Genomic DNA, 27,047 nt, shown 5'->3' on the forward strand with positions numbered 1-27,047 from the left:
GAGTCTTGTCCTCTTGGTCTCCAAAAGCGGAACCCAGTGTGGTCTCTGTTCTAGCCCATGCACAATAAAATCAAAGCATTATTTAAACATTCATTTCTGTCAGCTCAATCCAGCCTGGCCACTCTCCTTCACTTCTCTTAACACAGGGTTTCTGCAGGTTTCAAATGTATGACTTATATAGACCTTTTTAAGACCATTAAGAATGAAATGTAAGACCTGTGTCACGATATCAAAAATACAGAGAAAACATGTTGTTAGCAACTGGTCTTTACCTTCTTCTTCTTTTGGCTGCTCCCATTAGGAGTCATCACAGCGGATCATCCGTCTTCATACCCTCCTGTCACCACATCTGCTTCTTTCTCACCAACTACCTGCATGTCTTCCTTCACCACATCCATAAACCTGCTTCTTGGCCTTCCTCTTTTCCTCCTTCCTGGTGGATCCATCCTCAGCATTCTTCTACCGATATACCCCATGTCCCTTCTCTGCACATGTCCAAACCATCTCAATCGCGTCTCCCTCACCTTGTCTCCAAAACCCCCTACATGTGCTGTCCCTCTAATAAACTAATTTCTAATCTTGTCCATCGTCGTCACTCCCAACGAAAATCTCAACATCTTCAGCTCTGCTACCTCCAGCTCCACCTCCTGTCTTTTACTCAATGTCTCTAATCCATACAACATCGCAGGTCTCACCACAGTCCTATAAACTTTCCCTTTCACTCTAGCAGATACCCCTCTGACACAAATCACTCCTTACACTCTTCTCCACCCACTCCACCCTGCAAGCACTCTTTTCTTCACTTCTCTTACACACTCTCCATTACTTTGCACTGTTGACCCCAGGTACCTGAACTCCTCCACCTTCTCCACCTCTTCTCCCTGCAACCGCACCACTCCACTGCCCTCCCTCTCATTCACACACGTACTCTGTCTTACTCTTACTGACTTTTATTTACCTTCTCTCCAGCATGTACCTACAGCTTTCCAGGCTCTTCTCAACCTGCTCCCTACTCTCAACACAGATCACAATATCAGCCACTGGCTTTAACCAAACCCTAAATAATTTTTTTTCAAGCCAAGTATGGGTAACCTTCACTTCACCATAGCTAAAAAGAAAATGATTGGCTGACTGCATGTTGGTCTTATTTGTAGTCGTAAGACAGGGAATTATATTTAAACTAGCGAAAGAAAGAACTACAACACCATGAAAACAAACAAACAAGTGCTACGTGGAGTATTTCAATGAACATTAGATGCATTACAGCATTACATGGAAATCAGAAAATTAAGACCAGTTTTAAAGTATTAAAGACCTAGAATAGCGAATGTACGACTTTTTAAGGCCTAAAATTTAGATATTCAGATCTTAGACTTTTTTAAGTGGATGTTTTTTTTTCAGCACTATTATGTGTAAACCCAAGAATCAGCTATGTGTGAAAATCCCATGTCCCAGGGTCTGAAAATCCCAGAAAATCCCTGAGTTTTAAATACACTGTACAGCCTGTCTGGCACCAAAATATATGCAATGGTCAAAGTCACTAAGATCATACTTATTCCTATTCTCATTTTTGATGTGAATATTAAGTGAAACTCTTGATCTGCATGATTTTATGCATTGAAGTACAAGTGCAGATAATACAGTAGATGAGCAGTGTTTAAGTACCTAAGTGTAAAATCTAATTTTGGTAAGGGAAAATACATGCTGAGCGCCTACATCATCTGAATCGCCCCTCCCACAGATCTCAAACTATGCCCTATACTCACACTGGCTTCCAGTATGAAAGTCAGAAAAGTGCCTGTACAATAATAATCTGCTAATTCCACATGCAAATGTATCAAAAACAATCCTCAAAGGGACATAAGCGTGTGATGCAGCACATTTTTCACTATTAAAATACAGTGTTTGTGGATCTAAATAAATATTCTGGCCAGACGGGTTACGGAGATACAAACTAAATTACGATTTCTTTGGGGCAACTCAAGAATGCTGTAGCATTTTACACGATCGATACAGTCGAACTGGATGAAGTCATAAACTGTCATTTAAGGAATTACTGCAACACTTGTAATAAATATTGCCAGGAATTTTTGATGACTCGGAGCTTTTTAGAAATCTATCATCTTTTGCAACTTAAGGGCAAATGCTCTGGACCGGTCAAGTGAAGCGCCAGCACAAACACTTGAAATATGGATGTGGTGAATAAATTAATTTAAAATTAATTTATTATTTATTCATCTCATTTAAAACATACAACTGATGCATGTCAATTCAATGCTACGTTATTTCAGTCTTACCTTCAGTTCTGTGAATCCTCATATGTTCAGGGGTGGGAAAATCTGGTGTAGCCACACGAGACGGGCAGATTTCTGTGTCTTGGTGATTAGGCTTTATTCCAGCTTGTTTAGAGGTCAAGTAGGTTCAGCAAAATATTTTGCAAACCAAAAAACTGCTGTCTATGTTTAACCATATTGCCTTTGTGGTGTGATACTCCACCATACTCCCTTTAAAATGGAAAGACATGTGCTGTCCCTCTAATAAACTAATTTCTAATCTTGTCCATCGTCATCACTCCCAACGAAAATCTCAACATCTTCAGCTCTGCTACCTCCAGCTCCACCTCCTGTCTTTTACTCAATGTCTCTAATCCATACAACATCGCAGGTCTCACCACAGTCCTATAAACCTTCCCTTTCACTCTAGCAGATACCCCTCTGACACAAATCACTCCTTACACTCTTCTCCACCCACTCCACCCTGCAAGCACTCTTTTCTTCACTTCTCTTACACACTCTCCATTACTTTGCACTGTTGACCCCAGGTACCTGAACTCCTCCAACTTCTCCACCTCTTCTCCCTGCAACCCACCACTCCACTGCCCTCCCTCTCATTCACACACGTACTCTGTCTTACTCTTACTGACTTTTATTTACCTTCTCTCCAGCATGTACCTACAGCTTTCCAGGCTCTTCTCAACCTGCTCCCTACTCTCAACACAGATCACAATATCAGCCACTGGCTTTAACCAAACCCTAAATAATTTTTTTTCAGGCCAAGTATGGGTAACCTTCACTTCACCATAGCTAAAAAGAAAATGATTGGCTGACTGCATGTTGGTCTTATTTGTAGTCGTAAGACAGGGAATTATATTTAAACTAGCGAAATATGTTCAGGGGTGGGAAAATCTGGTGTAGCCACACGAGACGGGCAGATTTCTGTGTCTTGGTGATTAGGCTTTATTCCAGCTTGTTTAAAGGTCAAGTAGGTTCAGCAAAATATTTTGCAAACCAAAAAACTGCTGTCTATGTTTAACCATATTGCCTTTGTGCTGTGATACTCCACCATACTCCCTTTAAAATGGAAAGACGTTTTCTACTAGGCAGATTACTTAAACATTACTAGGACACATGAATGACAGAAACTGTTTTCCACAATCATGCAGGTGTATGGAAACGCTGTGCTCATACTGCTTACTGCGTTCTCTTGCATTTAAACATATCAAGAAAAGAAAGATGGTAACCACACTCACATAATAGCTTTTACTTTTACTAAGAAAGCATGGTGGTGAGTTTTGAGCAAATACCACCACCTGGATTTAACAACACAAATAAGGAAGTGTTCTATTGGATAAATACTGCAGTGATTAACACGTTTCATCTGACAGCCAGTTATTTAAATCTAACTGATGGATAACTGAGGGGTAATGGGCAGTGTCTCATTTCAAAACATACATGCTGATCCTGTGGTCATGGAAAAGATGTTACTGTGTTTCAGAGGGGCCGAGTTTTTAGCCTGCATCAACCAAAAAACATCTAAAGATATTGCTGAAGCTATAATTGGATTAAAACTGAACACAATATTAAAATCTGAAAGGATAGTGGTAAATCATCATCTTCAAGAAAATATATTTGGGGGGAGTCATAAATGATCATGATTAAATTTGGTGAAACCAAATCGTAAAAAAAAAAAAAAAAAAAAAACCCAAAAAAACAAAAACAAAACAGCTAAGCTGAATAGTGAAAGTAGTTCCACACATGCACAATGTAAAGCAGGGTTTCTGCAGGTTTACAACCATTATTGATGAAATGTAATACCTGTATCATGACATCAAAATCACACACAAATACATTGTTAGCAACTGGCCTTAACTAAGCCATCAATTAATTTTTTTTTCAAGCCAAGTATCGCTAAACTTGCACTTCTCCTTAGCTGAAAAAAACAAAAGTCCGTTTTACGTCTGTGGTACAATCCAAGAGACGTTTGCACTAATAACAGAAAGCCAATTGGCTGTTGAATGTTGGTCTTATCTGTAGTCTTAATACAGTTAACATTTGGACTACTGAAAGAAAAAACTACACTACGAAAACTAACAAAAAAAACATTCTAACGTGCTACAGGAGCAGTTCAATGAACATTAGAGGTAGTTTGTTCGAAATTGAAAAATTAAGACCTGTTTAAAATTATTTTAAGACATAGAACAGCGAATTTAAGACTTTTAAAGGCCCAAAACATTGTGTTTTTAGATTTAAAATTTGTTAAGACCTTACGGAAACCCTGCAAAAAGAGCTCAATGGATAAGTGGATCAGTGAGGATAATAAGGGTAAACAAAAGCTTCAATTTGCTAGGGAGCATAAAGATTGGTCTCTGAAGAAATGAAAAAAAGTAATGTGGCCTGATGAGTACAGATCCACCCTGTTTCAGAGTGATGGACTCATGAGGGTAAGAATTAGAAGCGGATGAAGTGATGCACCCATCATGACTAGTGCCTACTATACAAGACTGTGGGGGCAGTGTTATGATCTGGGGTTGATTTAGTTGGTCAGATCTTGGTTCAGAAATGTTATGTGGCCAAAAATTTACTTCCTGAACATACATTAATAGATTTTTTTACTTCTCTGACGACAGCTCAAATTGTGAAAGAGTGGTTCAGGGAGTATGCGACATAATTTTCACAAATGGATTGGCCACCAATGAGTTAACTGCATTAAGAATCATTGGGATGTGCTGAAGGAGACTTTACACAGTGGTCTGACCCTCCTATTATCAATACAAGATCCGGCGAGGAAAGAATGCAAATTTGAATAGAAGTAAATGTTGCGACATTGCATAAGCTTATCAAAACAATGGCATTATTGTGCCTTAACCGAAGTGAAACTAATTACTAACTAGTGTGCAACTTTATTTTTGATTTTTATTTATTTTTTGGGGGACAGGGGTATGAGTGCTACATTATAAACAGGAAAAGGACTATCGCTGCAAACTGCATCCCAAAGCACATGGATTGATCAAGCAAACTGGAGCTCACACTTATATAGTGAGCTTGCTAATGGATTTATCATGTTTTCACCCCTGCAGCTACAATTGTGAAGGATAAGCTACAGGGCAAAATAACTTATTAAACTCAATTACATCCTGGGGAAAAAAAAAAGCAAACACACACACACACACAAGAATGGCAGTGGTTACATAGTACATAAGTGACTTCACCAAAGTCTTATTTTGGTCTAAAATTTCCACATCATGCAGAGGGAGTCATACGAGATAGACGTGAGAAAGACATGAATTAAGAAGGTCTGTGGGACATTTCCTCTGGCTCATTCTCATTCTGAAGCTGTAGAAGGTTAGCTGCAGACAGAGGGAACATCATTTGGAGCATTCAGGAGGTGGTTAGTGTAGTGGCAGGAATAATTAGCAGTGCAGAGGTGGGGGGGGGCAGGACACAGAGCCAAAAAGGAGAGAGGACAGGGAAGGAGGACATGCTACTTAGCTGGCACACTGCATGACCGATTAAAATGGCCCAATATGCTTCAACAGGAGGAATTTAACAAGCTAAGTGCCACCCTTCATGAGTCTGCTATCATCTGCCCAGGTAGGCTAAGATGCCTACAGAGGGCAATGAGCTCGTTGCAGGACTGGAGAGGCTTTGCACATGGATCAAGCTTAATGTGCATATACAGAACATGGTGAGAGAAAAAAGAACAGCACGTATTTAAAAAGCCCCCCTGTCATATTAAGTGTATGATTTTAAGACACAATAAGGTTATGTTTGCTTTTACCACAAAGTAAATCTATGCTTGAAGACCACATAAACAAATGCTATTCTCATTTGTTCTCTAAATTCTCATTAAACGTTGCTGATTATCTCAAAATGTTATCCTTTTTTTCGCTCCAAAAGCAGCATCACATTTAAGCAATGAAATATATGGCAAGGTTAAAAAAAAAGAATGATAAAAACTTGAAGCCTGGTACACAACAAGCTGATGTGTTGACCATCGGTGAATGTCAGGGGGCGTTTTGAGTGTCGGACGGCTTTAGTTTTTTCCCGCACCGTTAGCGATAGAGCTGGTTGGTGAGAAAAAGAGAATCTGATTGGCTAATTAGCATAGCAAATTAACACAAAAAAAACCTGCACGCTTGTTGCCATTCTGTCTCTTGTCTTTGAAACTTAGCATATATGATTGAAATAAACTAGACGAATCTGTTAGTAATGAGTGGAATAGTGAGTGGAATCGCCATGAGTGGAAACGCCGCTTGCTTTATTTACAATTCTGGCCCTTCCGGTTTCCCTGTTTGGATGCCGAATACACACTAACGCCACCTGCTTGTCTGAGGGAGTATTGTTCTTCTACGCAATCGCAGAACGTTCACGCGCGGTTTTGTGTCTAAGATGCGCCTGCCTAATAATCTGTCCAATTTGCGGATTAATAAAAAAAAAATGGCATTAATCGGCCCGATTAATCGGCAGGCCGATTAGTCCACTATATATAGCATGCTATCAACAGAATGCTACAAATGTCGAAAAACCTACAGGGACCATTACAATTTCCATTAAAAATAAAACAATTCCTGTTGCAACCTTTAAAACCACCATAAGTCATATGATGGATTATTTTTGTTTGTTCCACATGGGCTGGGATACGGTAACAAAATCATTGTCCATCAAATATATACATACATACTGTACACACACATGTTTATTGTAGACCTACTGTACCGTATACTGAAGCACTGCGGGCTGAATTCATTCCAAACTCCTACCCGATGCAGTAAAACCTAGTTGAGGTTTCATTTTTAGTCTGCACTGGGATGCTTCGTGCTTTCGCGGTTTCGATGCTCAGAATGAAAAAAAAGCACATCTCTGGTTTATGAAAGACAGAGGAAGAGTGACTGGGGTGGGTGACTTCTCTTTTCCCATTGGGACCGTGTGGCCTGATGGCGATGTGGGCCAAGCAGCAGAAAGGGAATGTTACTGTGCCTTGTATAGCTTTAAGAGCCTTGGCTGGCCATGTTGTTACCAGGGCAACTGGTGAACAAACTGCTTTCCAGGCAGTTTCCAGGCTAATAATAACTAATCACATTGAATGAAAAATATGCACCGAAAGACACTGATCATCAACCTGAATGCACATCTGATGCTTGAAAAGAGAAATCTGATTTTGGGAATAAAAGCACTATGTCAGGCTGCTTATCATAGGCCACATCTGGATTGGGATTTGCAGCCAAGCTTCTGTTTTTGCAACAACAACAAAAAAAAAAAAAAGGGGTGGGGGGGGGGGGGAAATAAATAATAGGATCCATAATCATATATATTTATATATAGAGGGGGTAAAAAGTAAATACAGTACATGCAAAAGAAATGTAGTTGTCTATAGTCTGTGTCCAGCTGTGGATATCATCACACAAAGCTTCATAATGCAGGTAGATTGTGATTGCATTCAACTGGAAGAATCAGGTTTAATATAATTCATTAAAACAGTCACATTATTCTCTCCTGCATTTAACAGTAAAAATTCAAGAACAAAATCTTTTTCATACATGAAATTGGTCGTTTGCATGAGCTGATATCATGTACCCACAGACATCCTTAGACAATGGCTGCGCTCCCATCTGCATTCTATATGGCACTGGGGCTTTTGTTGTAATACATATTGGATTCTGTTAGTTTTATGCGGCTACATGTTACACAAACATGCTAAAATGTTTTTCCCCTGACCTGCTGGAGAGTGCGCTTAAAGAAGAAATGGGGGGAGGGAGGGAAGAAGGACAGAGGGGTGGGAGAGAACTGTCACAGGGACGTGTGGATACGTTACCGAGAGGGCGCCGAAAAAGCATAAGAACGACTGACACATTCACACAAACGCGTTCTGCGGCGTCGAAGAGACAAGAAGACGAGCTGCACTTACCGCGTCGGGACTCAGACGGGCCAAAATGGCGAAGGCGGACAGGCGCTCGCACACGCACTTGGTCCTGAAGGCGTGCACGGGCACGGCTCTGCAGGCGCGCGCCGACCACGAGCCCAGCGGCGACGAGCTGAGCCGAGGAGAGAGAGAGAGAGAGAGAGAGAGAGAGAGAGAGAGAGAGAGAGTAAGTAAGCTCAATCCCACTCGGAAAAAGAACCAAACCAAAACCCTTGAGCTGCTCCAGTTTCATCCGCGGTCATACGCACTGTTCAACAGAGCCCGAGCCAGAGAAATAATCAGAGACAAATAGAGAAAAAAAAGAGAGAGAGAGAGAGAGAGAGAGAGAGAGAGAGAGAGAGAGAGAGAGAGAGAGAGAGAGAGAGAATATGGAAGAAAGCTGCGATGCTATTCCGTATTTCTGTATGGACAGATTGGCTATTGGATAGGATGTACCTCATGTTTCATGCATAAACTATAGATAGCTATGGATATACATCAACAACAATACTATCACTGCTACTATAACGTCTTCTACTAGCTATACAACTATTACTACCATTAATACTATTACCAACACCACTAATACTATTTCTACTCCTACTACCACCACTACTATTACTGTTCCTACTACCACTACTACTATAACTACTTCTACTAGCAATATTACTATTACTACCACTACTACTCCTACTACCACCACTACTACCACCACTACTACTATTACTACCACTACTTCTATTACTACTCCTACTACCACCACTACCACTATTACTGTTCCTACTACCACTACTATTACTACCACTACTACTATAACTACTTCTACTAGAAATATTACTATTACTACCACTACTACTCCTACTACCACCACTACTATTACTACCACTACTTCTATTACTACTCCTACTACCACCACTTCTACTATTACTACTCCTACTACCACTATTACTACCACTACTATGTTTACTACTCCTACAACCTCTACTACTATTACTACTCCTACTACTATTACTACCACTACTTCCACTACTACTCCTAATACCACTACTACTATTACTACTCCTACTACTACTATTACTACCACTACTACTATTACTACTCCTACTACCACTACTACTCCAACCACCACTACTACTATTACTACTCCTACTACTATTACTACTCCTACTACCACTAATACTATTACTACTCCTACTCCCTCTACTACTCCGACTATTACTACTCCTTCTACTACTACAACTCCTACTACCACTAGTACTATTACTTCCACTACTACTATTACTATCACTACTATTATTACTCTTATTAATATTGCTACTATTGTTGATGTAAATGGTGAGTTCTTCACACTCTTTGAGGTAAAATTTGGTGTTCTGCAAGGATCTGTCTTAGGCCCACTGCTTTTCTCATCATATATGATGCCTCTGGGTGAAATTATACATAAATATGGTATTAGCTTTCATTGCTATGCTTATGATACACAGTTGTATATTTCAGCAAAGCCAGATAAGAGAGATCAGCCTAACAATGTTTAGGAGTGTGTTAAGGACATCCAACTGTGAATGCTTGATAACTTACTCGTGAGAATACTTTTTCGGATTACAGTATGTGGCACCTATGGACGGTCTTTCTGTCACATTGTGTACAGCTGTCAAAGACCGTTGCTGTGATTACTGACCCTATATTGACCCTGAATAATATTACCACCGTAGAAATATTATTAAAATTTTAAATTTGATATCAATACAGAATGCAAACAAACTAGTTCATGCTTCTGTTACATCTAGATTAGACTATTGTAACGCTTTACTGTCTTGGTGTCCTAGTAATTGCATAAATAAGCTTTAGTAGGTCCAGAATGCAGCAGCAAGAGTCCTTATTACATTTAGAAAATATGACCACATCACCTCTGTTTTAATCAGTCCACACTGGCACTTAAACAGTGGCACTGCCAGTTAAATCTCGCATTGATTATTAAATACTACTACTTACCCAAGGGTGATTTGTACTCATGATGTGTATGTTTTGACCACGGTAATTGGTAAAATTCTGACTATAGGAGGAACTGAGAAGCAATTGCAATGTTTTAAGCAAATGTTTCATTTAGGATGTTTTCATTGTGCTTTAAGTTTCACTAAACTAGAAAACATAAAAAATAAAATATCATTATATTTTTATCATTATATTTTTATAAATATCATTATATTTTTTATAAAAGATTACATAGTAAAATGTTTTATTTATTGATTTATATTTAATACATTTATATATTTACATTATAAAAATCATAAATGATAGGAACCAATGTATATTTCATTTGAATATAAAATTTGATGTATTGCAACATGTATTTTGGGTACAGCCCTCAATTAAGATTGATTTTTGGCCTTTCATAGAAAAAGAAACTGAGCATCTCTGGTCTAGATGAACATATGGGCAGCAGGGTGTCAAGATGATGCAAGCCAAATCTAGTGAAGGTTTTGGAGGAGGAGTAGCAAAAATGGCAATTAGACAAACATTTTTTGCATGTTGTAACTTTTTAGCATGGTATTGAAACATACAAAATGCACAAAATCATTGCTGAGATACAGCCACACTTCCTGTCTGGTGATTTTGCTATAAGATTAATTGGCCCATGATGGGCAGACCATTTAAAGTATTTAAAGTTCCTTTGATAACCTTTGTCCAGGTTAATCTGATAATGGTATATGCCAAAACTGGTGTGAAATTAAAATAATTAATAGGAGTTACAAAAAAAAAACAAAAAAAAACATAGAACTCAATGACTGGTAATTATTTGTAAAACAAAGTTATATCGTATATTGTATTGTATAGTGTTGTATTGCACAACAATTTCCTCAAATTTCCTTCAAAACAACTTTGAAGGAAATTTGAAGAAAACTTTTTTTTAAACAACAGGTTTACCATCAGTTTAAACTGCTTTTAATTGCTCCCCTTAAATCCTCATAAACTGTATAGCAGAGCTGGGGTGGAAATTGGCTTGGCGAGGTTTATTTCAACCTGTGTGCTACACCTCTTGTTAAGGTCTTCCTGGCCTGACTCTACATTCATCAGTGATAGTGTTGCAATTACTTTTGCATTAGAAATTGATATTTGAATGGTGACTGGGGACTTGTCCTCCTTAATTAATATTTGGATAAGAACTAATACTGGTGGCTCACTTTAGTCTGCTTGGCCTGGTTAGTGTTTTTGCCCGACAAAATTAGCCGCAACTTTGTGTGCCAGGTTCTCTCGTTTGGCTTAAGGCATTTGTGACAGATTGAAAGTAACAGCTTAACAGGTTCTTTCCTGAATAAAAATAAAGTGTAATATTTCTTATGGCAGTGGTTTCACATCCACTCAAACCAGACCTAAATTTATTAACACATCAAATGCAAGTTTGCTTACACTTGAAACTGAGTATCTTGATTAGAAGCTGAATTAAGAACCCAATTGTAAAAATGTGATATATATATATATATTTTTTTTTTGCACCTTAGGAATTATCTGTCCTGATTTCTGGATGGGAAAAGCAGAAATCACACAAGCTATTTGAAGATACATGAAAACACTGTTCAGTCAGGGGCTTTTCTCTAACATGTTCAGATGCCTGAAGATGAAGTGGCTTTATAACCTGGCTACATCAAAGCACATCCAACCTCTAATCCTCCTAGGTTGGTGGTAGGTGTCCATCACAGGAAACTTATATAGCAGATGGGAATTAGCTAGGATAAAAATGTGATAATATTGAGTTATGGAACCATAGGCAGGAAGCATATGCTTTACAACATCGTATAACAACTCCTTAATACATATCCAGCATCAGATGTGGGCAGTTGAGACCCTGGGATACCACACAGGTCCAAACAGGGTTACATATAGTAACTGCAAATAACCTGAACCCACATTACCCATTGTGTAGTGGGGCATAGAGAACAGCTCGGGGCAAATGGAAAGGCAATAAGGGTCATGTCTGTGGCTCCAGGAGAAGGCTCAATGTTAACAGCATTTTCTCTGGAATCCAATATATTATTACCCCCAGCAGAGTTTGTGTAAATAATGCGATTAACTCTGTCGACCACACAGATTTTTACAGTCAGCACAGCTGGATTTTTGGACCGCTCAGTTGGCAGGTCTGTGGTGTGTTTATTTTATAAAATTGTGTCAGCAGGTCTATGTGTCTTTGCATTTACACTAGCAAGTAACAACAGAGCAGGTGACCATTTATTTTTTATGTAAGTGCACGACACCGAGACGTGATTTCAGCAACAGCAGCAAGCTTCAAAGTGACAGAGAGACAGGCACAACATTGGAACTGAGATGCTATAAATCCAAAAGATTCTTAAAGCACTCCTACAGCTTGCATGGCCTGACAGTTCTACTCACTTTAGTTCCTACTACCAATTAATTACATTTACTATCTGACTTTCATATAAGGATGAAGCAAAATGTTCTGACCATGGTTTATTATTATCCTGCCATATATGACCTCTTATTTAATGTGTATAAAGACAATATGAAGAAAAATAAAAGCTTAGAAGGCAGTATCAGAGCCCATTGTGCCTCAGTTAAGTGTAAGTACTTACTTTGTGTTTAAGTAGTTATGTTTTGGAGTTTTATAGTGTATTTTCTTTAATGTCTACTGTATATATAGGGCATGCACAGAAACAAGAACAGTGGTATTCACTGCACACCTATAACAGAAAATTGGGTACAAGAGACACAGTGAAATTACAGTAATCAGTTAATGCAAAGAGAAATAGAAAGAGAGAGAGAGAGAGAGAGAGAGAGAGAGAGAGAGAGAGAGAGAGAGAGAGAGCATAACAGTAAAAAAAAAGTCCACAAAAAAAAAAATGACCATAATGACAAAAATCATATACTAAACCCTACAAATACCTAATAATTAATTTTCTATTAGCATTTATCATGTATAAATGTGTATTGTATTATTTTTGCCAGTGGAAGTCTTGGTAGCAGTCAGTCATATTGATTGTGCAGATTGAAGAGTGTGAGGCACCACAAGGACCCACACGCCTTCAAGCTGTTATCAAGAAAACACGCAGTGACAAGGGCGCCTCTTCACATTCCAATTTCTTTCCCAAATATTAACTCATTAATCATAGCAGCTGTCCAAGTAAGAATTTAATTTTGCACCAAACCCACATGCTACTGCACTGCCCTTCACTTCAATATACACCTTGATTGCATTTTAGTATTTTCATCACACTGTGACTTTCCAAGTCCCCCCTCACTCTTGCTGTCGTCCTTCTCTGTCTTGTCACCCCGAACTGTCTCCCACTTCACTCATTTAAGGAACAATGCAGGAAGCATTTTGCTTGTAGGTTTTGTGCACTTTATCCATTTAAATGCAAATGTGCTGGCCAATGCAATATATGCACTCTTTCTGTTTCAATCAAAAGATAAAAAACGCAAGCAATAGGATGAAAGTGTATGTCATGAAGTGAAAACAGGACAGATACAGGGCTACACAAGGCATAGGATTACACCGAATGATGCTACCATTTCTCAGCTTAATTTCCATTGTCCCTCTCACTTACTCTCACTCTGTCTAAATTTTTTTTTTATTCATTTTCTATCCGCTACCCGGCTCTTTTTTGTATGTGATAGACATGCTTTCCTAATTCTGATTGCTTGTGTGAGTGTGGAAGGGGAACGATGGTAAGAGTAATAGATTGTGTTCTCTCTGTTTGATCGCTAGCAGTACAGAGGAAATGGCGAGTGAACCTTTCCACTATGACACTTCAGTGTCCTCTGAGACAAGCCTCTTAAAATCACTCGCTCTTGTCTCCCATTTGAGTGCCAGTCTTTCACAACAGACAGGGCAAAGAGTGAAAATAAGGGTTTGTGAGATCAGATCAATGAAAGCAAGCCTCTTACCTGTCACTCTCATCCCAGGAAATGCATGTTTGGTTAGTTGTTCCCTGTGTGAAGAAAAGAAAGAGATGGCTATTACCTTGTGTGACTGAACTACACCACACGAGACTTAGGTCTTCTAGCTTATATATTTCTAGCTTTCTATGACTCTTATTCTTGTATATTAAATACAAGACACCTAATTCTAACATTTCTACATTTATCATTCACATCATTAAAAGCCTCATATTGTGCAAACAAAATAGTCCTGACCCATAGAGATATGGACTCCACAAAACTATTAAACAGCTTGAACTCCTTGATCCTGCTGCTTAAACCGTTTTTATACAGTGTGCACTGCAGGGTGCATTATCCAGCTGAAAATTTCATTGTAATTAGTTGCTTTTAATTGTAATGAAGGGATGTGCTTGGTCTTTGGTAATGTTTAGGTAGAGTAGACAAAGTAACATCCATGTGCGTTCCATGACCCAAGGTCACGACCCATGACCCAAAGCAGAATTGCTCAGGGTATCACGCTGCCTCCACTGTCCTGCCTTCTTTCCATAGTGTATTCTTGAAACAAATGTACCTGGCTATCCATATGATTCGTTCATCCATTTCTAATGCTTATCTGGCCATTGCAGTTGATTTTGGTGGTTGACAGGTGTAAGTATGGGAACTCTGACCAATCTTCACTCACTGCACTGTGTGTTCTTACACCTTTCTATGAAAGCCAGCTTTTACTTTTTCTACAGTGCTACAAGAGCTCTACTGTGCAGTTGAACCAGACAGGATAACTTTTGATACCTGCACACATCATTGAGCCCTAAGGTCCTTCCTGGTGGATGCTAATCTTAACAAGGAATTACATTTCAGCCTGCTATTTTGGAGACACTCTCACCCAGTCCTCTAGCCATTACAATTTGTCTGAGTGACAATTTGTCACTCATGGACTTGTGATTTTTTTAACAAATCAATCAAATCAAAATTGTAACGGGATAATTTATTCAGGTTTTTACTCCACCTGTTAGTTGTTTTAATGTAATGGTTGATCAATATATTAAAAAAATAATTATTATAGTAAGAGATATCTCAGACACAGGATGACAGTCATTCTGGACATATTAAGGCACACACTCTTTATGTCTTTATGTTTTATACTTTATGTATTTATGCTGGGCAGTGGGCTAGCTAACTGACACTGGTTTGTACATTCCATTAAAGATACTTCAGGTTAAACTGGTGTTCCTTTTTACTTTTATCTTTATCTGACATGCTTTCAAACCGTAAGACAAAAATAGTGCTGAAGATTTTAGGCTGGCCTTCTCTGCCGATGATTTTGCTAACTGTTCTTTAGTAACTATTTAGAAATAGGATTTTTTTGTGACAACCACAGACAAGTGGACTGCTAGAAACAGGTACAGTGCGCTATAGGAAATACTATATGCATTCTTGGAATGTGGCTTGACCAATCAATTTATTTATTTATTTTTCAATTATCATTCTTAAATGGTTATAAACAAAAGTCTGATTTTTTTTTTTTTTTGTAAATTTACATTCAAAAAAGATTATGCAGTATAAGTATGGAAGTAGAAATGTTTGCTTCTTACACAAAACCAAAAGGCAAAAAAAATTGCTGCCTTTTTTTCTCTTTAAAAAGCTATACCTTACTTGTTACAAAATAAATTAATGATCTAACACATTTTCTATTTACCCTCCCGGCAAGCAGTCAGGCAAAGAAAGCTATTAAAACAACAAAATGCTCTTTCTTTAGGTTGTACTTGTGCATGAAATAAGTAACCGACCTTTTTACAGTTTAGTTTTTTGTTTTGTTTTAGCCATATGACAATTATTCTTATTATTATAATTTTTGTTATAATTATTGGTGTTGAGGTTCCAAAAGACAAAAACATTATTAGATTTTTTTATTCTGTGTGCATTTCATCTGATTGAGTTCAGGGGTCAGAGTGGCTTACGTTGTAAAGGTGTGAAAATTCAATCTCCACTGGGGCAGAGAGAGAAATGGGAGTTGGTTTGATCGTCACAGAGATCACCTTGGAGTTCAACACAGTGCTGTTTCTGTGAGGACAAAAAGAAAAGACAGTGAGAGAACGAGGGGGAAAGGAGACAAAAGAGAAGCTGACCTTGGGCTTCAGCCTGACCATTGCTATACAGATTACCACTGTAGTACTATGTATCAAATCGGCAATGCAAACTTGTACTGCACTGATATGTTTAAGCACACACACACACACACACACACACACACACACACACACACACACACACACACACACACACACCTGTACAAGTACATAATCAGTCAGCATGAGTGCTTTTGTCAGCTGGTGTCTCTCTCAGAACCCCACATGACCACACTCAGTGTGATAAAAAAAAAAAAAAAAAAAAAAAAGATAACTAGTAGAAAAATGTATGCTAAGAGCAGGGGGAAGTAAAACAAAATAAATTTAATAAAAAAATAAAATAAATTACTACTACACCCTAACCTAATGAGAAAACATCAGCCCTATTTCTACTTCCCCAGCTATTAACCTTGAAGTACTTTCTCCATAATTGTGTATAACTTAAAAAGAAGCATACCGATAAATTAATAAATGACTGCAATCAGTTTCTGTTCGTTGCATTTTAGCCCGGATTAGCTTCAAAAGACTGAAAATGAGAAATGCAATTGCTGCTTACCTCTGAAGAGACAGGATACTGCCAATGTTTCGGTAGAGAACAATGCCGGTTACAAACTCTGAAGCCTCGTCCTCAGCTGCAATGCATCACGCACACATACACACACACACACACACACACAAAAAAAACGTGTAAGGGAAAGTTACTTCGGCAGCAAGGGTGGGAAGGATTAGCAGTAAAATCTCACAGCTAAAGGGACCCCCAATCAATTTCAAGATCATGTTACAGTCTGTGTGGAGTTTCACATGTTGTCCAAATGTGTTTCTCCAGGTTCTCTAGTTTCCTTGCATCTCTTTTAATCATGCTAATACCTGGACTGGCTATGCTAAAGTCTCCTAATATCAGACCTAAATTAAAAGCTAACCATAGAAACCTGGCTCTGCCATCCATTCCCCACTCTGATGTTCACTCCCTCAACAATAAATTGAATTTCTTCAGACTAGAGCTACTCAGTGTGAAGTCAGAGACAGCCCTGTTATTATTTTTATTAATACAACAACATCATTCTGGACATGCACCTAGCAAGGCTAAACACCAACAGGAAATAAACCCTGTCTGGTAAGACTTGATGGTGGTCTTTATGCTTACACAACAAATGGTGCAGGAATGATGCTGGGAACTGTTCGTCACTGGTGGAGTTATGGCAAATAAATGATGGCCATAGTTCCTGCCCAGAGAGTTTACCACTTTGCTCATTATTGCAATGTACATTCCACTAGGCACCAATGCAGAAACTCTACATAACTATCACAGACAGCACACTTAGACAGATTTTTTTTTATTGTTGCTATGGAATTTAACCCCACAACTTTAAAATGTGTAATATTGAAATTCCACCACAGATTCGGTACACAGTATTGGTGATTTGCAAAAAGTAAAAAAAATGACATCATGTCCTTCAGGACCATCACCATGTGGGCAAACCAGAAAACAGATGACTGCTGAAGTGTTGTTGCTGCTAAAAGCGCTGTCATACAACAAGTCTGCACAGCAATGGCTAATCTGCCCACGACTACTAGAGAGATCAAGAGCAAATATGGAAAAAAAAGAATACAGGGCCACAGAGGTGGGAAGTAATGAAGTACAAATACTTTGTTAAAGTGCTTAAGAAGATTTTTCTGGTATTAGTACTTTACTTCACTATTTATTTTTTGGACAACTTTTTACTTGCACTCATTAATTTTTTACATAAATATCTGTACTTTCTACTTCTTACGTATTCAAACCAGCCTCGTTACTTTAGTTTTAATATATTTGGTGATATGGTCAATATTTTTTCTTCTCATTGCGTGCCTTTTTTTTAGCCTATCAACCTGTTTCCTGTCATTGGACGGCCTTTATCAATCTACCATTGGTGTATCTTAACCTTGCTCCTGCACACCACAGACGTAGACTAGCCTGTGAAGCTAACAATGAGCAGGGCAGAAGGCAACAAAAAGTATGGCTGTCGTGGATGAGACAGAGGGAGTCACTGATGTAAACGACTGAGAACAGACACATTCCTGGTCACCCGATCATTATCTTTTCTATGCTTGTGTTCTATATTGTGGATGTTCAGCCTGGATACATTCATTAGGTAACAAAATTTTTTTTAATTTGTTTTGTATTAATTTGAATAAAGGTCCAGTTACCCACGTGACACTAAAACAGGTAGTAGTAATGGCTACTTTTTAAATGTTCGAGCCTAAACTTCTTTACTTTAGCTTGAATGAAAAAGTATAGTCAGTACTTCAACTTTCACCAGTGTTTTAAAACATGAGTATCTGTACTTCTACTTGAGTGAAGAACCAGGGAAAAACAGCAGTAGAGCTGAGGAAGGCTATATAAAGATATAAATATATCTGTATATATTTGCCACATGGTAAGGAATGGAAACACCACACTAGGTCTGCTGCACAATCTGCTTGCTAATTGGCTTACAAACATCTTCGACATTTCTCTGAGCCAAGCAGTTGTCCATGTGTCCTTCTAGATGACCCCATTCATCCCTGGGCTAAACAAATCATTTGTGTTCTGCCAGGTTGACTACACTCAATTGCACTTACACCTACCATTATGAAGTGTTTTAAACAGCAAGTCACAGCAAATAAAGCACAGTCTTCCACACACTTCCACACACTGGACCCAGTTCAATATGCCTTTGATAACTCTCAATAATGAATGCTATTGGATCTGCTGCCATTCACCTTTCTCTGATCCAACTGGACAAAAAACACAATTATGTAAGGATGCCATTATTATTTAAGTTCTGTATTCAAAACATTTATTCCACAAAAACTGGTAAAGCTGGGCATATTGGGTCCGACCACATCCCTCTACAGCTGGATTCTGAACAAATGTTATGGCTATGCTGCAAATTACACTACAAATCATACAATAAAATTTGCTAGTGACTTTATAGTTGTGCATCCTAATAAACAACAATAAGTCGGCGTACAGGAGGTAAAACAGCTTGCAAAATGGAGTAGAGACAACATTCTATCTTTTAAGGAGGATAAAACTAAAATTATGTTAACATCATTAGTACTCGAGTAGACCACTCATTATTGCACATCAACAAAACTAGGAAGTGAATCAAAAAGCTCCAAGTGTCTCAGTGTGCATGTGATGGAGGACCACTCCAGGAGTCTATTTCACCTGCCTAGCCCAGAAGACCCAGTAGCATCTCCATTTTTTATAGAAACTGAAGAGACATCCAAACTCCAAAGTTACAAAGATACAAAGGGAGGATAGAGAGCATTCTGGCCAGCTGTTTCACAGAGTGGTATAGGACATGCACAGCCTTCAATTGTAAGTCCCTACAGCAAATTGTGAAAAACACTGAAAAGATCATCTCGTTCTCTCTGCCCAGACAACAAATGCTGCAGCTGCAAACCTACCAGAATGGCAGATGGCCTCTCTCACTTCTCTCATAGACTCTTTACTTTCCTGGCATCTGGCAGAAAGTACAAGAGCATCCGTGCCACCACCAGACTTTGCAACAGTTTCTTCCCTGAGGCAGTCAGCTTACTCAACACCCCGCTATCTCTCAATGCTGACCTGGACTAGCAAACACTTAACTCACCATGACAGAGGAAGTGGTAGCTCAGTGCTTTAGATGTTGTACTTCAAAAGGATGTGAATTCATATCCCAGGAACATCAACTGCCCCTGCTGAGCCTTTGAGAAAGGCTGAAACTGCTCAATTGTATAAATGAGTTGATTGGAAGTTGCTCTGGATAAGAGTGTTTGGCAAATGCAGACAGAATCCCAATGGACACCTCATTTTTCGAAGATGCATCAGACAGTTTTTTTATTACAACATTGCTGCTAAGCTGCACAATTCTTTAAAATACACAGTCCATGTTTTGTTTATGTATTGTCCTATGTATCTGTTGTTCGATATATTTATTGTTCCAAGTAATGGATGAAGTACCCAAACCATGTTCCACTTGAGTTAAAGTAGAGATGCACTACTTAAAATATTGCTCCAGTAAAAGTAAAAATGCTCTTTTTGAACTTTTACCTAAGTAAAAGTAAAAAAAATATTCCCTTCAAATGTACTTACGTATCCAAATTACTATGATTTATTATGGCCTTAATGTCCTATTCTTAATCAAATCAGTATATGTGGAAATACTCTAATGTTACTCTTATTAAAATCTGATTAATATCTATTAAAATGATCATGAGCCCGAAACATTCTTTTCAACTTTATTGCGCAAATAAGGCCATGGGTGTTGTGGTACCAACAAGTTAGATACCACCAAGCGGCAATCAATACAAGTTTAAAACAGAGCGTGGGCTTGACCCTGATTGGTGGATTGCTGCGTGCTTGACCAGTTTTCATATACTTATAAATAAAAGGGAACGACTGATTTCTCAAAATGTAGTTAAGAAAAAGTAAGACATTTGACTTTGAAATGTAATGAAGGTAAAGTAAAAGTTTCCCTAAATGGAAATACTTCAGTAAAGTACAGATACTCATTACTGTCCACCACTGATTGTTCCTAACTTACCTCATACACTTTATTTCATTGTATTAGTCTTGCATGCTGATCTGTGTTTCTCTATTGCCTTGCAGAAATGGCACTTTGTTTCAAAGTATAGAAGTAAAACCCACTTGACTTGAAATGTCAAGGCTTTGCCTAAAGTCAGGTAAGCAGAGAGATGAAGCATGGGAAAACACGTGCTACAGTGCGAGCATGTTTCCCAGCTGGAAAGGAAAAAGTAGAAGTGGACAGAACCCAGGGATGAATGCATGCAAGCACAAACACACACAGTGTGTGGCTGGCAGAAGCAGAGTTCAGGGAAAGGGAGGGAAAGCCTGGCAGCCAGACAGTGTGTGCACAGACTACACCTCTGGGGCTGCAGCTAAGCCTACACGGGTATGGAGGAGTGCAGAGCTGAAAAAGACTGCGCTACTTTCCTCCTTTCCCTAGGGACAGTTTTATTCCTGTCGGCCTCCACTTACTATCTGTCAGTACAAAACAGCTATAGCCACTATGGGACCAAAAATAGAGTCATGGTGAAAATACCCTCTGGAGCTTCTCCTCTGAGCTCTCAAAGATCTCAAAGTTTATTTCCTATAAGCACCACTCTCAGCATGCATCAAACTTGACTTGTTATCAATCTGCTAAGAGTGTCATGGAAACGGAGCCCCCAATGGGAGTGGAAAAATTAGGCCTAATTGCTCTTGATTGGCTCCTGTTGACTCCTGATTAAGCAGCAACTGCCCAATTAGCATAGTCACAGGGAAGGGAACTTCTCAACTGGTGTGCATATTTAGACAAACAAGTTTTTAGCCCTCTGATCTGAAACAAAAGTAAAAAAAAAAAAAAAAAAAAAAAAAAAAAAAAGCATTTGTTTGATACTATCTGTAGACACGGGTCATTTGCATTACATTGAAAGGTGTATGCTTATATAATGTTTTACTTTGTAAAGTCTTGGGTCTTTTTCTTGTTTTTAATATCGGTGTTCTGCGGCCTGATAAAGTCCACATCAGGTGTGGAAGCAATTTCTATTTTAATCCCTATGATGCAAACCAAGCAATGTGATTCATTTACTTTTCTTTTCATGATAGCAGGGAGAGTGCTGGGACGACCAGAGAAGGAGCCTTACAAATCACAAGGATCACAAACAAAGCATGGTTAACATCTTTTCATCTCTGCATCTGCAAATATTCCTACACAACGAGATTCCGTGCATCCAAGAAAAGTGCTGTTCTTCTCTGTCTGAGTATTTGTACCAGAAGAAAATTAAGTAAACTGGTAAATGGATAAAATGAGTACCTCCCAATGTGCAAACCAAAAGTGAGTTGTAGAATTGCACAGTTAGAAGGTATTCTTAAACATGACAACAAACATGAGATTTTAAGACCTTTCCCAAAATATAGCAAGAATTGGTCCGGGACTCTTCCTTAAATATGCAGGTCAAAGTACAACAAAAACCAAAAAAAAAAAACCGAAGTAAACAGAAATACACCTTGTGTATGTTGTATAAAATAGGTCCCAGCTCCTCACCTGATTTACCAGAGGAGACAATGCTTTTTGAGATGATGACCTTGTCCTCAGAGTTGCGAGCCCAATCCTCCATTCCCATCCAGCCTTTTTTTGGAAAAGTGATATCAGCGTTGCCTGCAGCAGGTCGCTTGTGAAGGCTCAACACTGAAAAGACACACAGACAGCCATTAGAGCTGAAATAAACAGGGATGGTGCTTAACCAAACCTGTTCTTGTGCAGTTTACAGAGATAATTCCTATGGTTTAATAGCTTGACAGAATACACTTAAAAATGCTTATTTACAGCCTGTGTCTGCATGCATCTGATTAAGCGTGGGAGAAAGAAGCCATTTGCTCAAGGACAGATGACAGTTCCATAGCTGGACATGCATTTCTGACAGGTGATTGTAAAGAACTGCTCTCGGCCCACACGCCCCCACCTGCTCCTCACCAATCTGTCATTTTTGTCCCCCCGAGTGTCCTAGTGAGAAACAGCTCATCTCCTGCCTGTCTCTGCCAGTTTCTGTGTGTGAGTAAAGCACATCTCCCATGTGGGCCCTGTGCTGTGAAATTGTGGGTGGATCACAGTGGGATATGAATGCCCTGCGAATGCCCAGAGCTAGAGGATCTGGGTAAATGTACATACACCTGCTTTTCCCTGAAGAAGTGTAAGCATCTCAGGGGAATGGTTTCCTCTCAGTGTGAATTTTCTGATGCAGCATTCATTACATTTCCAACTCTTTGTGCCAAAACCCACTACTGAAATGTATAAATTAATTTTCTGCATCCTTATTTTGTCAGGGAACCACCAGCCACGCCTCCCTCCTACACGCAGCACACTCGCACAGCCTCGCCCTCCTAATCACCTTCACCTGTCTCCAATCTACTCTCCCAGGAGCCCAGTTCCACGCACTCAACATCCGATCTACGGTTCACACTGGCGATTATCCCTGGGCGACCCGCATTATAGATTCTACCCGCATTGCGGGGATTCTACCCGCATTACGGATTCTACCCGCTTTACGCATTCTACCCGCATTACGGATTATACCTACTCTCCGTTTTGTGCTTTTCCTCAAGACCCCCTGCCTTGTGTATTCAAACTAATAAAGTGTCTAACCATACTCCGGTTTCCGACTCTTGGTCCACATGTGACATATATTTACTTTGAATGCTCAGTTATGTATCATATTTTCAAAACTGCAGTTAAAGTATAAATTTGCTTACCAAGGTTGTCGGTGACCTCATAGTTATCTTGAAAGTCTTTCATACGGAGACTGACGACGTCAACAAAATCCTCCACCAGACGAAAGAGCTCCTTAATGTTAGGACCTAGCTAAATAATAAAGATACCAAAAAATTGAATTAGTTTTACTATTCATATTTGATCTATCAAATGCCCACCCTTATTAATCATAAATGTCATTTTATAATTGTATTCATAAATTGTCAGGTTTATAAAGTCCAAAACTATGCGCCAATGTGGATCAATTACTAAGTTTATGGAAGTGGTCTTAACGTATAGCTGATTAGTGACAGTAATGAACAGAACTATTGAATTTTTAGGAAATAATAGAAGGGATAGGAAACTCAATACTGTGTAGTTCTCCTACAGCACTCACTCCTCTTCCAGACCACAGCAAACTGAGTCATACCTGCTTCACTCTTTCTCTCTCTCTTTTTTTCCCTCTCTCTCACTCTCTGACATTTACAAATGTGTACAAGAACAAAAGTTTAATAAGTGATAAGTCCACCTTCAGAAACTAAATGTAATAATGCATTAGTCATATGGTCCCAGTTAAATAATGGGTTTCATAAAGGCCATTCTTTCAGGAAGTCAGAGAAAGCTTCCTAATAAAACTAGAAAACTTATCCAGGAATACATAAAATACACACTTCTTATGTGTGAATTGAATACCTTTAAAGCAGATCTGGTCAAAAAGGAAGAAAGAACCAACAAACTCACCAACTGTGCTTCTTCCCATCTTTCTCTGTTTTCTTCCATCAGCAGATTACTCACTGACTGAACAAAGTTCTGCAGACCAAACGAGCACACAATTAGGTTAAATCTAGTGTAACAGGATAGAACAGTTCTTCTTTATGCCACTCGTTGTCTTTTGTCGAGTGAAATATTGTCCTGCACTTACCCTCATGTCAGCACTGCTGGGGCTGTAGTATGATCTCCTAAAGATTTCTGTCATGTTTTTCAGGATGTCAATTATAGCCAGCAGGTCTCCGCTGTAGCTAGTCCCCTCACTGGAAGTCACCCTCAGCTTGTTTATAACCTCTGAAACTCCATCTCCCACAAGCCCTCTCTGAGCCTTTGACAGGTGGTCACGGGTCTAAAAAAAAAAAAAAAAAAAAGATTATCGTTTCAAACGTTTTTCAGTTTTGATGATGTTTTGTTCAGCGTGGTGTAATCGGAGGGCTTACCAGGGTTTGGATGCTGCGGTAGTCATTAGAGATGCACTTCATGTAAGATGGGCTTTCCCAGTATGCAATCCCCTCTTCATCTAGAGAGCAGCGACGAAATATGGTGCCTGAAGAAGTAACACACTAAGTAGCTATAAATCTAGCCTGTAATAGGCAGGTTGTTAATACCGCATGCACTTGTGTATGAATTTACATGAACAGAGGAATTTAATTGGATTTCATGTATGATTTCAGTAGATAAGGGACTAAATATGAACTGATTGAAGAAACTAAATGAAAACCCACAAACACAAGACCTATTCGTAAACCAAACCCCTAATGTTGGTTTTTCAACAGTACTTCTTGCTTTACTTGGTAACCCATAAAGAAGAAACCTACCTAAATGGACATTGTATACAGCATTAGGTATCATTAAAAAGGACAATTGACCAAACATGTCTATATATAAAACAGTGATGTTACATTTTCAAATCTATTTGGTAATGAGGTTTTGTTATATTTCCTTGTAATTTCTATTTTGACAGTATCACTTATATAGCAACAACTCATTCCCAGAGACAATCTATATATATTTTTTTTTATTAAATAAAATAAAAATAAAAAAGTACTATAAATGATTAATTAATTATGCATTGTTATAATTATTTTTATTAATTGCATCCTAGAAATTGAGGTATAACGGTACACAAAAATCACAGTTCGCTATGTACCTCGGTTTATTATTAATAATATTTGTGATCATCAACGTTTAAACAGTTTACATTTTTAAAACAATTTTAAATAAAATGGCAGCTTGGTTCAAGAATATACAAATTAATATTTTTATAATATTTAATAAAAATTTAATAGATCAAATTAAGGCAATATTTCTTCTTTCCGCTGCTCCCATTAGGGGGTCGCCACAGCGGATCATCCGTCTCCATACTACTCTGTCCTCTACATCTGTCTCTTTAAAACCAACTACCTGCATGTCTTCATTTACCACATCCATAAACCTCAACATTGGCCTTCCTCTTTTCCTCCTAAGTGGTGGCTCCGTCCTCATTCTTCTACCAATATACCCCATTTCCCTCCTCTGCACATGTCCAAACCATCTCAATCTCGCCTCTCTCACTTTGTGCCCAATACGTCCTACATGGACTGTCCCTCTAATAAACTTGTTTCTAAACCTGTCCATCTTCAGCTCTGCCACCTCCAGCTCCACCTCCTGTCTTTTAGTCAATGCCACTGTCTCTAAACCATACAACATCGCAGGTCACCACAGTCCTATAAACTTTCACTTTCACTCTTGCAGATATCCTTCTATCACAAATCACTCCTGCTATCACTCTTTTCCACCCACTCCACCCTGCCTGCACTCTTTTCTTCACTTCTCTAACAAACTCTTCATTACTTTGCACTGTTGACCCCAGGTACCTAAACTCCTTTACCTTCACTACCTCTTTTCCCGGCAACCGCACCACTCCACTGCCCTCCCTCTCATTCACACACATGTACTCTGTCTTACTACTACTGACTTTAATTTCCCCTTCTCTCCAGTGCATACCTCCACCTTCTTCAGGCCTTTTTCAACCTGCTCTCTACTCTCAACACAAATCACAATATCATCCGCAAACATCAAAGTCCACAGAGACTCCTGTCATCACCAATGCAAACAGGAAAGGGCTCAGAGCCGATCCTTGATGCAGTCCAACCTCCACCTTCTCTCCAATCTGTCATTCCTACTGCACACTTCACTGCTGTCACGCTGTCCTCATTAATGTCCTGCACCACCCTCACATACTTCTCTGACACCAGACTTCCACATACAATGCCACAACTCCTTTCTCAGGACCCTGTCGTACGCTTTCTCTAAATCCACAAACACACATTGCAACTCCTTCTGACCTTCTATATACTTCTCCATCAACATTCTCGAAGCAAATAATGCTTCTGTGGTGCTCTTCCTCGGCATGGAACCATACAGTTACTTAGTGATGGTCACCTCTTCTCTCAGCCTGGCTTCCACTACTCTTTCCCATAACTTCATGGTGTGACTGATCAACTTTATTCCTCTGTTGTTACTGCAGGTCTGCACATCTCCCTTATTCTTAAAAACTGTTACCAGTATACTCCTTCACCATTCCTCAGGCACAAAATTAAGGATTAAATTGAGTAATTTATTAAATTAGCACTAATTAAAATTTATAAATAAAATTAAATAAATGGAAATTTTATTAAATGTAATTAAATAGTTATGTTTGTTAGACCCCATTTGGATAATACAGATTCATTTCTTCTCAGTCACTCCCTCAATATGCAGAACTGTATGGATTTTTTCCATTTACGTGAAATTCTTGAAAACAGATATAAAACGCTAAAGAATGCTTAAAAAAAATTATCCA

The 27,047-nt window shown here is 38.8% G+C and overlaps 2 protein-coding genes across 11 annotated transcripts in view; one reads left to right on the forward strand and one right to left on the reverse strand.

Moving 5' to 3' along the window:
• adgrb1a (adhesion G protein-coupled receptor B1a) overlaps positions 1 to 27,047 on the reverse strand; it is a 100,403-nt gene that overhangs the window by 27,223 nt on the left and 46,133 nt on the right. For all 10 annotated transcript variants that reach the window (XM_083543766.1, XM_083543770.1, XM_083543769.1 and 7 more), the window contains 9 exons: positions 24,664 to 24,770; positions 24,378 to 24,572; positions 24,197 to 24,265; positions 23,458 to 23,566; positions 22,253 to 22,396; positions 16,753 to 16,828; positions 16,029 to 16,131; positions 14,077 to 14,120; positions 8,185 to 8,311 (listed from right to left, as the gene is read on the reverse strand). In XM_083543766.1, coding sequence (XP_083399892.1) covers positions 8,185 to 8,311; positions 14,077 to 14,120; positions 16,029 to 16,131; positions 16,753 to 16,828; positions 22,253 to 22,396; positions 23,458 to 23,566; positions 24,197 to 24,265; positions 24,378 to 24,572; positions 24,664 to 24,770 — 974 coding nt within the window. The remainder of the gene's footprint in view (positions 1 to 8,184; positions 8,312 to 14,076; positions 14,121 to 16,028; positions 16,132 to 16,752; positions 16,829 to 22,252; positions 22,397 to 23,457; positions 23,567 to 24,196; positions 24,266 to 24,377; positions 24,573 to 24,663; positions 24,771 to 27,047) is intronic.
• The window catches only part of tsnare1 (T-SNARE Domain Containing 1), a 229,432-nt gene continuing 224,575 nt past the window's right edge, over positions 22,191 to 27,047 (forward strand). The window contains exon 1 of the mRNA XM_083548755.1: positions 22,191 to 22,198. The gene's annotated coding sequence lies outside the window, so the exon portion shown is untranslated. The remainder of the gene's footprint in view (positions 22,199 to 27,047) is intronic.

Source organism: Silurus aristotelis, assembly GCF_946808225.1.
Source record: "Silurus aristotelis genome assembly, chromosome: 1".
Lineage (NCBI taxonomy): Eukaryota > Metazoa > Chordata > Actinopteri > Siluriformes > Siluridae > Silurus > Silurus aristotelis.